Below are 14,392 nucleotides of genomic sequence, written 5' to 3'. Positions count from 1 at the left end.
ACAAACATTTTATTTGACTTGATATCTTTAACAATTTGTGACCTGTTACAAAGTTCACTAAGTTAGAATGATAAATGGACAAAATGACTAACTTAATCAAATAAATATACTTTAAAAGTCTGAAGTATGATTTTTTAAAAACTTAAAAGAACAAATTAAAACCAAAAAATATAATGAGGACCAAATTTATATATATTTTAGAAAAAACAATTTTTTATTACCATGAAGTTTTTAAAAAAAAAACAGCTATGAGAACCAATTAATTCATTAAAAATAAAACTTAAGCACAAGTCGTGTCTAAGACTCAAAACAAATACATAAGAAGTTAAAGTTCAATTAAGTATCCCAATACATTCCAAATACATGAACAAAAGCAAATCTTTCCATCCGCCTATGCTACCCAAAGAAATTGATATGCCAGTATTTTAGCCAAACAAATTGATATATTACCATGAAGTTTGTTTTTATATTAATATTTGGATGCAAGAAAACCATTCAGAACACATTTTTTATCACACTCTTTTAAACCCTAGATCTTTTATTTGTAAAGTTTGTTTTTGATATTGATATTTAAAATATAAGAGAAATACTACTATAGTAAAAACATCCTCTTTGTCACACTGTTTGATATTACCCCTCTTCTATAATGTAAATACTTTTTATCTATGTCTATTTATCCAATTTCCAATCCTCTGCCACTTGTGTTATCAGCAATCTTGAAACATCTCTTTCTTCATCATCCTGTGTGCACCCTAAACTAGTATTTACAATAAGTCCAACTAATTGAACAGGAGAACATAATGCAAAGTCACAAATGCTACATTGAAAAGACGAGAGAATCCAAAACAACGCATTTTAAAGTCATTCAATTTAACAAATTGCTTATCAATTGAAAATTAATAATTTTAAGATTTGTAAGACTTGTCACATTTTTTGCTGTTGAGTTTGTAATCAATACAAGTCTCTATTTTCCGTTTGAATTTCAAATCGTGATTAAAACGCCATGGAAAATTCATATACAGATTTGAATTTTACTCATTAAATTACTTCTTTTTTGCAATAATTTTAATAGAATAAGCTTGTATTTTAGTTTTCTGTGTACAGTGTCCTCAGAGTTGTTAAAAACAATCAATGTGTAGAGCCCCGCCTCCCCCCCTCCCCCCCAAAAAAAATAAAATAAAAACAATTATGTAGACAAAACGCCAAAGAAGCTTTAGGTATCCAATTAGTTGCATAAATGTTGTCGGAATATTGTCTAGTAAAAGTTCATTAAATGGCATCAATATTTTGCATTATTACTGTTTTGTTTGTCGGTTTCACTTTTGTATCATTATTTTTATTTCATGTCTACTCCAAATCACGATCATATGTTATGCTGCAATGCTCTTTCAATGTATATTCATATTCATTTTTACATGAATACTTTGCAACATATTCAAATCATGCTCACTAAATTGTCAATTCACGACATAACTGATTTCTATTTTTGGGGGGAGGTGGTTTATGATTTAATGTCTCCAGGTGTTAATTAGGCTAACGGACGGAGTGAATAAGTTTTGATTTGGATTATAATGGATGAATTAAAAACAATCTATTAATTTGTTCATATTTATAAAAAAAAAACAATTTATATATGATCTATTTAATAAAAATTCATTTATTAACATTTTTTATATGGATGGATATATTCATCTATAAAATTGTTTTTAAAAATTAATAAAAAAATATGACTATTCAAAAATATTCTTTTTCAACTATCCACAAAAATATTTTCACCTCAATCCTAAGAAAAATATCTTTAACTAAGTCTTAACTAGACTAGATTACCTTCAACTCAATCTCCAACAAATTGTTTTCAATTGGTCTCAATTATAATAATTTGATAATGACCTCAGCTAAAGTAATTTCACCCCAATTTGCAACATATCTTTATATTGGCCTTAGTCAAAGCAATTTTGATTCATCCAAAATATCTTCGTATTGACCTTAATCAAAACATATTTGATTTACCCTCAGTTAGAGATGACAAAATGAACTGATTGACTTGACATGGTCTGGTCTAATGGGTCAAGCGTTAAAAAGGGTTGGACTAGCTTGACCCAAATTCCATATGGACCTTATTCTTTGTGGCACAACTAGATCGAATGCTCTGTCATATTGATCCACTTTACTTTTTTAAGTTTATATTTATATAAATTCAAAAGAAAAAAAGTTTAAAAAATATCGGACCAAAATAGATTTGGTTGAATTTGGGCCTATGCTTCCTGAGTCCAACTTGGCTTGATGGACCCATCAAACCCTAAATTGGCCTAGTTCTATTTGAGCCAACATTTTTAGTCTAGACACACCTGATTCATTTTGTCATCTTTGGTCTAAGCCGAAGTACCATTAACTTAGTCTTGATCAAAATATCTTTAACTCAATCTTGACTAGAATATCTTTAACTTGACCTTAATTAGAATGCATAACTTCATCTTGATTTTGAGTAGAGTATTTCAATTTGGTATCACTCATATTATATTCATCTTAGTCTTTTTTTGAAAAAATTTAATCTCTATTAATGAAACCAGATTACCCATAGAAAAATGTGAGTAATTTTTAAAATAAATTTGTAATTTAAAATATCAAAAAATATTTTGAATTGATTTTGGTTCATTAAGTATCAATTAAATGATCCATTGGATTTAAAAATAAAAAAAGGATGAATTATTATTTATCCATTTAACAATATGATTCATCTGATCCAATAAATGTATTTTTATTTTTATTTTAACAACGGGATGAACTGATTAGATTTTACGAAGAAATTAGATGATAACAAATAAATGGATTGTTTTGCCATCCCCAACTAAAATATTGCAAAGTGGCTTATTTGGAATCAAATCTAAAAATTAAACTACTTTTAAAGAAATTTAACAAGGCAGCAGGTAAGTAAGTGACGAAATAGAGATCAGGGACGATAAAGAGCAGCAAAAATCACAAGCCACGAGTTTCTTTCATTATTGTGTTAACTTGATCAGTTTAAAGATTAGCATGAAGATACAATACAACCATTCCCATTAACTTTAGCTGGGTGTTTTGCCATGGCTACAAACAAAGAGACATGACACTGACATTCATTATCTTATGTTATTTTGTACATTCCGATAATCAGCATTGAATCATATGGCCAATTGTATTGTGTAGTTTCACAAGGATCAGAAAACAAACGATGGGTTAAAAATGCTTTGTAACTGACAAATAATGACAAATGCATAGTACCATGAAGAACGTTTCAAACAAAACATCTAGAGTTGGTGAAATTCAGTTGTCTAAACTATTTCTGAATCACACTTTACAAACTTGTTATATTTTAAAAATCTTGGTTGTTAATGAAAACGCGTGATAGGTTCAAATGCTATTGTGTCCACAAATAATAAAACTTATTTTATCCTAACCGACCTAATTCCCATAATATTAATTTTTTTTTGGTAATCTAATGTATTAGATTCTGTTACCGTTAATGTTGAAGAAAAAAAAAAATATTTGCGAAAGTAAATGTTATATATACTGGGGAATAGTCTTAAATGAGATAACACAAACAAAATCTTAAATAACGAATAAATTAAATGTAACTACATAACTCTAAATTGAAATAGAAGTAGTGCATTTGAGCATTAATTATCATGTTCATTCCGGTGGGTATAGTTGAAATTAGAAGTGGGCACATGGTAGTGTCATGTGTCTTTGTTTGTACTCTTGGGAAAACACCCAGCTAATGGATATTTTTGTATTGTATCTTCGTGATAATCTTTATTCCAACCAAGTCAACACAATAATGAAGGAAATTCGTGGCTTGCTTCTTCTTGTTATAAAACCTTGATCTCCATTACACCATTTTTGTCTCATAAAATTTATTTGAAACTTGTTTAATTTTTAGATTTGATTCCTCATTAAATAATTTAATTTGACATATATAATTAACATACTTTTTAAAAATTACAAAATGTTGATTATCGGATTACATAACTATAAATATTTATTCATATATTAGGAGCATATTAAGTGAAAGACCTTTTATCATGAGAGAATGAGAGCGAAAAATCTTAACCGTAGGATAAAATTATGAAAAGTTATCACAAAATCATGGGATCATTAAATAAATTCATTATATATATATATATATATATATATATATATATATATATATATATCAATCATTTAATACACTATCCCTGTCTTACAACTCTCCTCCCCTAAAATACATATATCTTCAGAAATTAAGCCATAATTTATTTGTTATTTATATACCCACTTAATTAGATATGAATTTTGGTTTCTAACTCACAGATTTAAATCATCTCAAAACCCAACCGAATAGGATTAACCTCAAAACCCACGAGGGTCGGCTTAATAGTAGGAGTTAGAATTAATCAAGATTATAGATTCAAAACTAAGTACAACCATTATACATTTTAAAAAAAAAAAAAAAAAACTCAATAACCACACGGGTATCTCATTCTCTAGCATTAAACTTTAAAGCTTGTGATTTTGAGACAGTTAGGAATTCAATACGCTTCATCCAATTTTTTCCCCTAACTCTGAGTTGCCTACGGCTATAGTGCTACTAGTATTTTATAAGGAGGACCACCCTCCATTCTTAGGCACGTGTTATTTAATTTTGTCTAATGCCATTTATTTTGCTAATGTTCAAACTCACTCGAGCATTGGAATAGATTTGTAGGAATGTTCATCCAATTTTTGTCTTTTTTTTGGCGTATTTTATGAAAACAAATTTTATAACCTGAAGTCATTTTATAGTTTAACTTATAGCCTAAAATCTTATATAATAAAAAATTAAATCATTTTTTAATTAAACTATTTATGAAATGAGTCCTTAGAAATCCCTCAACACCAAAGTTAGCCAAAATATGCCTTATTTGATTTAAAGAGTTTTTTTTTAAATATCTTTTATCCTCATAAATGAAAATACTCAAAATTCATTTATGTCAAAATTGATACATTTTTCATTCTAATAAAATTGAAATATATTATTTTTTTTCCGAAACATGACTTGAACATCCGAGCATATATGCATTAATTTTTTACACTAGTTATATTCATATGATGAAAAAAATCACATTTTATATTAAAAAATCATCATCATTTATTTGGATTTACCTGAATCCAAAGTTGTGGCTACCACAAGACGAATTAGGCATCATCCTTAGGCATCATCCTTGGGTCTCATTTTATGTTGTTAAATTTTTACATTAATTTTATATTTTTTAGTTTAAATTATTTGATACTTTTTTTAGTATATTATATGTACTTATTTTATTAGTGAAATTATGCAATTTTAATATATGTACATACATAAATATCGTTACAAACTATTTAAGAATTTTTATTTATTATTTAATATGTTATAATAAAAATTAGTCTATATTTGCTACAAATCCAAACAAAAAATGGAATTAAGACGAATATAAAGACTAAATTTTATAAAAAAAATCATTTTGATGAAATAATAGTGACGAGGAAACTTAGTTAGTTATAGATTAATTATTTTAGTTTTTATTATTTTATATACACATCAAATGAATTTGGCATTAATTTGATGTTATTGGTCTTCACTTTTTTTCCTCCAAAATTGGAGGTACTAAAAATATAGTAACAAAAGAAAATAATGTCCTATTAGAAGTATTAAAAATGACATATTCAATTTTATGAGAATAAAAATATATTTTGATTTTTTTAAACATTTTATTTAAATGTTAACTCATTGACAAGTGCACCAAATTTGTCACAAGTAATAAATTAATCGAAAGTCTGAGTGTCGAATCCACGTGACTTTATTTGTACTTAAATTAATGCAAACCCAATTTATAAGCAAGAGATAATAAATTTAAAATAACAGATAAAGGATATTAGAAGACAAGGTAAAGGTTTTAAAAAAAGATAAAAGGTTTAAAGATAAAAATAGAAGATAAAGAAAAAAGATAAGATAAAAAAGTGAAAGATCAGAAAGATAAAAGATTAAGATAAAAAAAATTAAAGATATGATAATGTTGGAACTTGATTTGCTTATCTGCCTAGGATGTATGAGTTTGTAATTTTTCTTTATCAAATTGGATCTATTACACCCACATGTATTCATTTACTTGTCCCTGTTTTTTTTTAAGAATGGATGGAATAAAAAAGAGTGAAAGGAAGGGAGTAAATGAAACACGAGAGGATTCATGCTACTAGTTCCGTGGTCTGTTTCTCTTATTATAGCGGTTGAAGCAAACTCGAGTCTGATGATAAAATCTTTCTGTTTGATATTTTTTTGATCTTTTTCTTTTTTAATTTATCATTTTCATATCTGCAAGCCATAAAATAATAAAAATATATCAATTCTTATTATCTAAGTAAAAAATAACTGTTAAATGAATATTTTAAAGATATTTCGATATATTTTTATTATAAAAAAGAATTGATATTTAACCGTTATCATTAAACAATCGAGGAAGACTGTTCTTGAATCGGGAGTACTTTTTTTATTTAATTTGCAGATATTAGAAGCATCTCCATGATCAAATAAAATAAATGTTTGAAACGAATGAGAAAAAATATTCTGAATAAAAATGACCTAAATGAAATTTTTACCGGCAGATTCGACTTTTTGCTGGTCGTTCTTGGGGTGGGCTTGAGGATTTGCCGTTCAAGTCTCTTAGCCAATAATATAACTTACAATGGAAAAAACTAAAGATAAAATGTATGCATATACTCAACTTTACAGTACTCCAGACGTAAGTCATTAACCTAGTGGACTGGAAAACTTAAAGACTCATTATACTATTTTTCATATATTTGTATTTAACTTTCCATTTTTTTTAATGTATTCTCTATTTTTCTTTAACATTTTTCTGGTGATTTATTTTTGTTTAACTAAATACCTTTAATATGTACTTAGTGAATATTTGGTTTGTATTTGAACGCAGATCCAATAAATAAACGCAGCCCTATGAAACATAGGATAGAGAGAGAGAGGGGGAGACACGTGGCCCTAGTTTCCATGTAGCTGGAGAGAGGTGTTATATATGCGTCTCCGCAGCAACCAAAGTGAATCAAAACATTGGTTGCATTGACAATGGCTTCCCTGGCCTGTGTCAACCACCTCCCTCCCTGGCTCTCCCCTCGCCCCGGATCCGACCCCGAACCCGACTTCGAGTTCCCCTTAGACCCTCCCACCACCATGCTCCCCGCCGACCAGCTCTTCTCCGACGGCAAACTCCTCCCTCTCCACCTCAAACCTCTTTCCACCACCACTCCTCAAACCCCCAAATCACCTTCCTCCGCTTCCGTTAACACCGTCACCCCCCCCACCACCACCTCCTCCTCCTCCGCCGACCCCTACCTCTTCTCCCCCAAAGCCCCCCGCTGCTCCTCCCGCTGGAAAGACCTCCTCGGCCTCAAAAAACTCTACCAAACCACAAACAACACCAAAACCACACCTTCCTCAACCTCAGCCAAATCCCTAAAAATCCTCCTCCACCGCAAAACGACGTCGTCGTCTACCTCCTCCTTCTCCTCGGAAAACGCGCCTTTGTTAACCTCAATTTCTTCCGACGCCGAATCCCTCTCCATCTCCTCCTCGCGCCTCTCTCTTTCCTCCTCCTCCTCAAGCCACGACCACGATGACCTCCCTCGCCTATCCCTCGATTCCGATAAACCTAACCCTAACCTTAGCCTTAACACTAATCAGATCTCACTCCACCGCAACCCTAACCCTAGAATTCGCCTAGTCAAAAACCGCACGAACTCATTCGACGCGAACAAGCACTCGTCGGACCAGCCTTCCCAGCTTTCCCGCCCGGGGAGGAGTCCGATCCGGCGGGAATCGGAAACGGTCACGTGCAGGGGAGTTTCCGTGGACAGCCCTAGAATGAACTCTTCGGGGAAAATAGTGTTTCAGAGCTTAGAACGAAGCTCGAGTAGTCCAAGCACTTTCAACGGTGGGCCCCGCTTCAAGCACCGCGGAATGGAACGCTCTTATTCCGCCAACGTTAGGGTTACGCCGGTGCTCAACGTCCCCGTCTGCTCCCTCCGTGGGGCATCGAAATCGGGTTTTATCGGCTTCGGACAACTCTTCTCCTCGCCGCAGAAGAAAGAAGGAACAACAACGGGGAAAGGGCACAGGAGCATTCGGAATTGACGTAAATACCCTTCTATAAAGAAAGTAAAAAAAAGGGTAACATATTGTTGACTAGGTTTTTTTTTCTTCCTTTTTTTTAAACCTTTTTGCCACTTAATCAATTTGTGTTATCTAATCTCGGAATGAAAATATTGCAGGAAGAGAGGACGTGTTGTTATTGATTGAGGGGTTTTGGTTGGTTGATTTAATTTGATTTTCTTAAGTTTTTTAACCTTTTTAGGTTAATTTATGTAAATACAGCGAGGGTGGGGTTCGATTTTTAGATGCTGTTGTTTGATGATGAATTTATAAAAGATCCAGTTACTTGTTTCTAACGTGGTTGATTCAGGGTATTTTTCTTACAGTGCTGTATTATTTTTTTTTATTTGTTAAACTTAGTATTTTAATAATGGTAAAATGGAAATGTGCTTTTTTTATATTAAAATCAAATAAAATGTTTCGAGATCTGTGGAGGAATCATGTTGAGCTTATCATGTGTGTCTGCTTGCGAGTTTTCTTTTATTTTTTTGGGGGGTTTTGAGTATTATTTTTTACTGTGTTGTGAATTGTTTTGGGAAATGATGCCAAAGATTGAAACAGAGGCGCCAGCGCTGCTGAATTACTATTTGCACGTCAGTCTGATCCCAAAACCTTCATGGTTTGCAATTAATTAATTAACCAAAGTTTTCATTTTAGCTTAGTGACAAATTAATGTGTTTATTTTTTTTTGTGTGTGTTGTGATTTGTGAATTGTTTTGGAAAATGATTACAAAGATTGAAACAGAGGCGCTAGCGCTGCTGAATTATTATTTGCACGTCAGTCTGATCCCAAAACCTTCATGGCATTCAGTTATTTAATTGACCAAAAGTTTTTATTTCAGCTTAGTGACAACATGAATGTGTTTATTTAACTTTTTTTTAATTTGTGATGTATGATAGTTGTATATGGATATATTATGTTTTTTTTATGGGGTGGAATGAACTACTATGTGGCTGTGGGGTGAGTGGTCCACACATGAAGTTCTTCAATGTGTCACCTTTATGGAAGATTCAATTGGGTGGGGGCAGGGTTCTTTTTTCTTATAATCAAGATGTGTGTACTTTGATTGGACATTGAATGAGTTTTTTTTTTCCTAGAACAGATTATCAAACCTTCAATGAATAATTTGCCCTTTCTGTGCGTCCAAGATTTTGATGGAGGAGTGGAAAAGAACACCCACAAATTGGGTCATCATCTTTGTTGTCCCTTTGGTTTTGTTGGATAAACTTGTTCCTTCACTCTTCACTTTGATGAATTGAATGATAAAAAAGATCCCACTCCCTCCTAGACACTTGATTATTATCAATCAAGCCTTATGGGTCCCTCCCTAATTAGATATGGTAGGACCATTTCCTGTTTGCCGCAACCAATTTTGATATTTGCTATATAACCAATATGCATAATTGAGGGAAAGGATATGTTCAAAAGTTCAATGCCTTTGGACCCCCACCCTTTTTTTTTTTTTTTATCGTATTCTCCACATCGTGATAGAAATGGTTCTAGTTCCGTGGTACTATCACGGGTCTTAGTCACATTGAAATCACATATACTTTGGGGATTAAACTCGTAATTAGATAGGACCCTCTGTCGGTTTAGTTGCCTCGGTTCATTCATTAATTAATTCACATTTCCAAAACCTAAACTAAGATAGTTGAAGTTTTTTAATATATATAATACGCTTCCTTGTACTCTACTACTCGTACCACTAAGGTGCGAGCAAACAACTCTACAGCAACGGAAACGAAAAGTGTACCAACCAATAAGATATTATATAGTATAATAATGATGTACCTTTTTTCTTGTGTTTTTAAAAAGGTGGGAATATGCTAAAATCACGTGGCTAACATGTTGCCATACTTTCGGCCTCTGGCCACCACAAAAGCCAAAACCCATGTGAGAGAGCTTTTTTTATGTTTTATTTTTAGTTGTCTAAATAAACAAATGAATGTTGTATGCATCAGTCTCTGTAACGGATGTGGATGGGAGGGAGGAGACAAGGTTCTTTCCTATCTGATATAATCTTATTATTTTATTGATACAAGTTCTAACGTCCTTTATTAATAAAACAATATGAACTTTTCATGTGAAAATTCTCAATTTTATGTGTGCCCATTTTCTAACTGTAACTTTCTAGTGCCTAGACTAAGCAATAGGGTTGGCTTTCTTTTATCGGTGATAGTAATGAATCACAAACAAAATCTCTTATTCTCTTATAAAGTGGATTAAAAGATATTTGTGATTTCTGAACTGAGATAAAAAAAAAGTACTGGCGACTTTAAAACATCTATGAACCCAGTAATAGATATTCTTTGCCCCTTATATTTTCGACCAACATGTTACTGACAATTTAGGCAATAAATTAAGAGTGAGTTGGATTATATTTGCAAGTGTTGGTATAAAATAAAATGTGATTAATTGGTGGATACATTATATTATAGACGTGAGTGAGTTGGATTTACAGAAAATTCAGTTGTCGTTCTTGGGCAAAGTACCATGGGGGGTTTTGTCGAGTGGCGTCCCATCTTTTCATTTGCGCGCATGCTTTGGGGTTTGAGGCTCTGTCTCTAAAGCCCTCCCTAATCGATTTGACATTTTCTCATTCACACCATAGCTATTATTGCTATTCTATTCAAATAAATAATTTTCAGTCTTTGACTCTTTCTGGACTATTCGCTGATGAAAGATAATTTACTCTCATGGTCTTGTAAAATTATACAATTGTTTGAAGAACATTATACTGGCCTGTCAATGTAATAATGGTCTAAAAAATAACTAGAGTTTGTGTAATTTCATAAAAATTTAAAGGTGTTTAATATGATTTTACTCTAAAGAATATAGTAATTATGAGCGTTTTTCTTTTTCTTATATAAACCTTTTGATATTTTTTAATTTATTTCAAACTATTTATTACTTTAAAGAATATAAATAAAATTGATTTAGAATTAAAATTGTCTCATTAAATCATATCAATTTCTGGTGTAATATATTATTATTATATTGACTTCTTAGAAATGTTGTGTAATATAATTATTCTAGTTTAAATATATAAATTATAAAAAAAGCATTTAGAATAACTCTAATATTTCTCGGGTATCATAGATGATGGCATGCTACAGCACACTTTCTACTTTTTACATTGAAGCAATTTATTGCGCCCCATAGCATAGATAGAGAAAGAGATCAAGTACTAAACCGTGAAGCTAAATCTACCTAGGCAGCATTTGCAGAGCCATGAACCATCCTATCATATCCCCTACTCACATTTTTTTCTTTTATGTATATTTTTTTATTTAAGTTACTTGAATAGAGTGTAAAGAGAGTAAATTAAGATGAATATTATAAATTAAAATAAAATATAAAAATATAAATTTCACATTATTTTATTATTTGTTTCTTTTCATTTTTATCATTTTTCTCCTCAAACAAATGAAATTTTAATATATATTAAAACAAAACAATTATTAAATATAATAAACTAAAAGTAATATTAAATCTTCCCTTCCTTTCCTGTATGTATATTTTTTCCTTTAGGCTTTTGCGTCCATACTCGAATTTTGATGCATTTGATATGATATGGGTCTGGTGTTTGACCAGTTCTAAGTGGGTAGTCCCCATTATAATACCACATTTGTTCCCATTAGAGTCTGGGCTTTGTGACAACATGAAAATGGATGCACCTACCAACAACACTTCTTTTCATAGCCATGCTGCTGCCAATGTCTGTTTACTGTGTCCCAATACAGCAGGGCAAGAAGGGTAGTTCTGTCTTTTCATAACCTTTTGTGGAGGGAGGGAAGTTTGTATGCAGGGTCACATGCCCCCAAAGCGATTCCCTAAATCCAATTAAACCCTAGATTCTTGCCATTGCTTTGTAAAAGCCTAGTCAGGATGGTGTGACGTGACTTATAATACTTTGGCGAGTAAATAGTGTATTTAGTCGTTAAATTTGTATTTTTAGTTATTGTACAACATGTCTCACTTGTGATGTAAAATTACATTTGAGATAAAATAATTTTATTAATGTTCAAAATTTTTATTTGTTTTTATCTATTGAATTTACATTAAAATGTGTGTTACAATGAACTAAACATATACTTAGTACGTGAAACTATATAAACTCAAATAAGTCTATGACTTGAAGGTCTCTTTTTTTTTTTTTCCTAGGCCGAGGACTTAAATGATAATAATAACAAAAAATGTAAGACCAAAATAAATAAAAAAAGATAAATTTTATGAACTTAAATGAAATCTTAATTTTATTTTAAGAATTTATCTAAGCTTTTGTTATTTCAGAAACTAAAATGTCAAAGAGCTACAAATTTAAGGACTGTATTGACTACATTTACCCTAGTTTGGTTGTTTTGGTTAATGAGCTCAACTTTGTCATTACTTTCTCTTAGCTTTATATGGAGTTGAGGATACGTGCAATCATTTCTATCTTGCGAGGTAGATCAGCTGAAAAGCAACACCAGGTTAATTAATGGAAGCACAAAGTCTAAAAGATTCTAAACTAGCCAGAGGCTCCCATTAATTAAAATATTCAGTAGGAGGGAGGGGGGGTGTATTTAAAGCATGATATCTCCTTGATCTGATTTTCTGTGTCTCATAAAGAAAACAATTTGTCTGTTGAATAATAATAAAAAGGTAAATGCTCACCATTGTTTATTTTTCTCAAGAAAGTGGTTAAGAAACTATAAATAATTTTTTAAATTAGAATACACAAAATTATTATAATTTTTTTATGTTATTCTATAATTTTTATAATAAATATTTTTTTCATTTTAAATCTTTTAACAAATATCCTCAAGACACTAATTACTAATTACTGATTAGCAAAATCCTAATAAAAATAATGATAATAAGAGACCCTGCAAAAGGCTGAGGGGTGAGTTTGGGGGCATCAAACAGAGAACGTGCTTATGTACAGTCGGGTCTCTGCACAGATTCCTCCTCATCTAATCCCTTTTACCCTATCATATATGGCATCACTGCCAATGCCAACCCCATCTCTCTCTTGCATAGGGAGTGGGTCAGTGCACAAAAGGGATGAGAAAAGGAGGGTGTTGTTGCCAAAATGCTAACGGATAAAAAGGGGTGAGGTCAGTATCTAAGATCAAGAGGGCAGACAAAAATAACAAAGAATTTCTGTATAGTGAAAGATAAAAGAGTTAAAAATGAGTTAGGATATGATTAAATTAATCACTTGATCGATCAACAAAGTGAATCAAACTTAGATAAATAGTTAGAGTTTCTTAAATATGACATTTGATTTCCTGGTTGTATTTATGAAAACGATTTTGTTGGAAAAGTCAAAATTCATTTGTGATTTTTACACTTTTAAGATTAGTCTCATAATTTATAATTGTGAAATACTTTGATATCCGTAAATTAATCACTTGACTAATAAAGTCTAATACAATTAATAAATGAGCATTTTAAGCATGTTGACGATAGGAATTTAATTTCCTAACCGAGTGTATTGAAAATACTTTTTTAGAAAACTCAAAAAATTCATTTTAGTAATTTTTATGTGTCGGAGGTTAATCTCATAATTTTTAGCCATGAAAATGCCTTTCTGTAAATTAATCACTTGATATCAATTATTAGTTCCTCTACTTTTTGACATGAAATTTGAGGGGGGATATGACTGACTTGGGAACATATCTCTGTCCTCATCTTCATCTACATTGCAGTGTCCCCGTTATAAGATTCAAGGCCAGGTGGGTGGGTGGATGTTTTTAGAAATAGAATAATGCTTACTACAACCTGTGAGGTCCGTACTACAGTGTGGGGGCATGTGAACTACTGGAGTTTCACATCACAGTATCTTCATGAGCTGGACTGCCAAGGATAATTTGTTGTTGTTATGTTAGAGTATGTCATAAAACTGCACTGGGTTTTGGGTACCTTTGGAATTTAGTACTGCATGGACAACTAACTTTTTTACGGTTTTACTGTAGCTCAATACCAGAGGTGGTTGGATGGAGATACTTGTTATTATTTCCTTTCTTTTTCTTCTTCCTTAGGGTCCGTTTGATTGAGTTAAAAGAGCAAAAAATAATGAAAATGAACACTAATATGAGGTGAAATTCACACATATATTTTACTTTAATTTAAAAGTTTCATATTAATTTATTTTCATTTTATTTCTTTCTATTCTACCGAATGGACACCATGAGTGGTGTAACAAAACG

The 14,392-nt window shown here is 31.5% G+C and overlaps 1 protein-coding gene and 2 non-coding genes across 3 annotated transcripts; all 3 read left to right on the top strand.

Annotated features, from left to right (window-relative positions):
- The first annotated feature begins 7,056 nt into the window (after window positions 1-7,056).
- Window positions 7,057-9,038, top strand: LOC114422127 (putative protein TPRXL). The gene is made up of 2 exons (XM_028388342.1): window positions 7,057-8,215; window positions 8,317-9,038. The coding sequence occupies exon 1, from the start codon at window positions 7,115-7,117 to the stop codon at window positions 8,177-8,179; it is 1,065 nt and encodes a 354-aa protein (XP_028244143.1). The 5' UTR covers window positions 7,057-7,114; the 3' UTR covers window positions 8,180-8,215; window positions 8,317-9,038.
- LOC114424814 lies at window positions 8,729-8,807 on the top strand. Its single transcript, XR_003669112.1, has one exon. It is a non-coding gene; the product is annotated as a small nucleolar RNA Z122 (small nucleolar RNA).
- On the top strand, window positions 8,913-8,991 carry LOC114424815. The gene has a single exon (XR_003669113.1). It is a non-coding gene; the product is annotated as a small nucleolar RNA Z122 (small nucleolar RNA).
- Window positions 9,039-14,392: the final 5,354 nt, after the last annotated feature.

This window comes from Glycine soja, chromosome 8 (genome assembly GCF_004193775.1).
Source record: "Glycine soja cultivar W05 chromosome 8, ASM419377v2, whole genome shotgun sequence".
Classification (NCBI taxonomy): domain Eukaryota; kingdom Viridiplantae; phylum Streptophyta; class Magnoliopsida; order Fabales; family Fabaceae; genus Glycine; species Glycine soja.
This window is presented reverse-complemented; position numbering and strand designations above follow the sequence as displayed.